We start from the raw sequence: 1540 nt of genomic DNA, 5'->3' as shown, positions 1-1540 counted from the left end.
CTACGATGTTGGAGACATTGGGTTCTCCCGTAGACGGTATCGGAGACTTCTTTATCGGCACCGGTACAGTCGGTACAGGAATATGAGGGTCATCGATAATATTACCAGCTTCTGATATAGCGGGAAGATTAACAAGACCATGTTGGTTATCAATGACAGACCCTTCGACAATAGTGGAGTTAAGGTCCCCAGATAAGTTCAAGTGAATCAATCTATCCACATTGACTCGAGTACCGGTAGTAGGAGGTCCATGAGGAACACTTTTGAGAAGTACGGTATTGTTGCAAGGATCACTTACAATATAAGGACCGCGCCACTTCAAACTCAGCTTCGATCGTCGTGGCGGAGCCCGTAGGCCAACAAAATCCCCCTCAACGAAGTCCGGTACGGATCGGTTTTTATCATACTTGTTCTTCGCCTTCAAGCGAGCATCTAGGAGGGCAAGACGGACACATACGTGGGCAGTCTTCATAGATTCCACCATATCAACTGCCATAGAATCTATCTCCAGATCTGAAGGCTCGCATGAAGAATCACTGCCACTCTTCAACAAGAGGTCAGGCAGAGTGGGTGGATTCCGACCACCATGAGTAATAAAATACGGCGAAAATAACCGGCCATTACCAGGATTCGTGTTATGAGCGAATGTAACCGGCTGCAAGAAGTGTGGCCATCGATCCTCACGACCGCTGCAGAGTATGGCAAGAGCATCCATCGGGAATCTATGAGCACGCTCACACTGGCCATTGAACTGCGCTCTCAGCGACGAAGTTCGCTGAACCTCAACATTTCCGAACTTATACAATTCATCAAGTAGGGAATTACAAAATTCCTTCCCACGATCTGAACGAATCGTACCAAAGTAACCATGATGGCAGATAACCTCATTGAATAGACATTTTGCTACGTCCATCATACTCTTAGATCGAAGCGGACGAGTAATAACATAATTGGAGAATAGACAGACCGCGTGGAAGATGAAATGATACGGATGCCCCTCAACGTCACTTTCACCTGGCGGCATTTCGATCAAGTCGACGCCAATAGCGGAGAACGGCTTAGTATAGATGGACGTTCTGAGTCGACCGACCAGTGGATCATGAGAGCTCTTCCTCAACTGACAGCCTAAACAGTGCTTACAGAAACTCTTCACACTTTTTGCCATATTAGACCACCAGAATGAGCGACCAACACTCGAAAGCGTGGCTTCGCGTCCTCGATGGGCACTATCAGGTTGGATGTGGAAGTAACGAAGAAATGTTAGTTGGTATTCACTAGGTATTACCAACTTCTCCACATCTTCCGGTATATCCCAGGCATCAGGATATGGAGCAACCATTAGTAAAGCACCATCGATGCGGTCTAATTTATAGAGGCTATCATCTCCACCTTGCGGTAGATTTTGAATGATCTGGCTGATAATAAGATCACGACGCTGGCTCTCAACGATCTCATGTCGGCTTGGCAAACAAAGTGGAGGCTTTTCCTGGGAGTTGATAGCGACATTAACACAAGTATACAGATCAGACGATGATGATAC

At 46.6% G+C, this 1540-nt stretch overlaps 1 protein-coding gene across 1 annotated transcript; it reads right to left on the bottom strand.

Annotated features, from left to right (window-relative positions):
• Positions 1 to 105: 105 nt before the first annotated feature.
• On the bottom strand, positions 106 to 1339 carry Pmar_PMAR000516 (retrovirus polyprotein, putative; the record flags this gene model as incomplete). Its single annotated transcript, XM_002768707.1, has 1 exon — positions 106 to 1339. A coding segment is annotated over one exon (1234 nt), but the record flags the coding sequence as incomplete, so codon positions are not given.
• Positions 1340 to 1540: the final 201 nt, after the last annotated feature.

This window comes from Perkinsus marinus, assembly GCF_000006405.1.
Source record: "Perkinsus marinus ATCC 50983 genomic scaffold scf_1104296967412, whole genome shotgun sequence".
Classification (NCBI taxonomy): domain Eukaryota; phylum Perkinsozoa; order Perkinsida; family Perkinsidae; genus Perkinsus; species Perkinsus marinus.
This window is presented reverse-complemented; position numbering and strand designations above follow the sequence as displayed.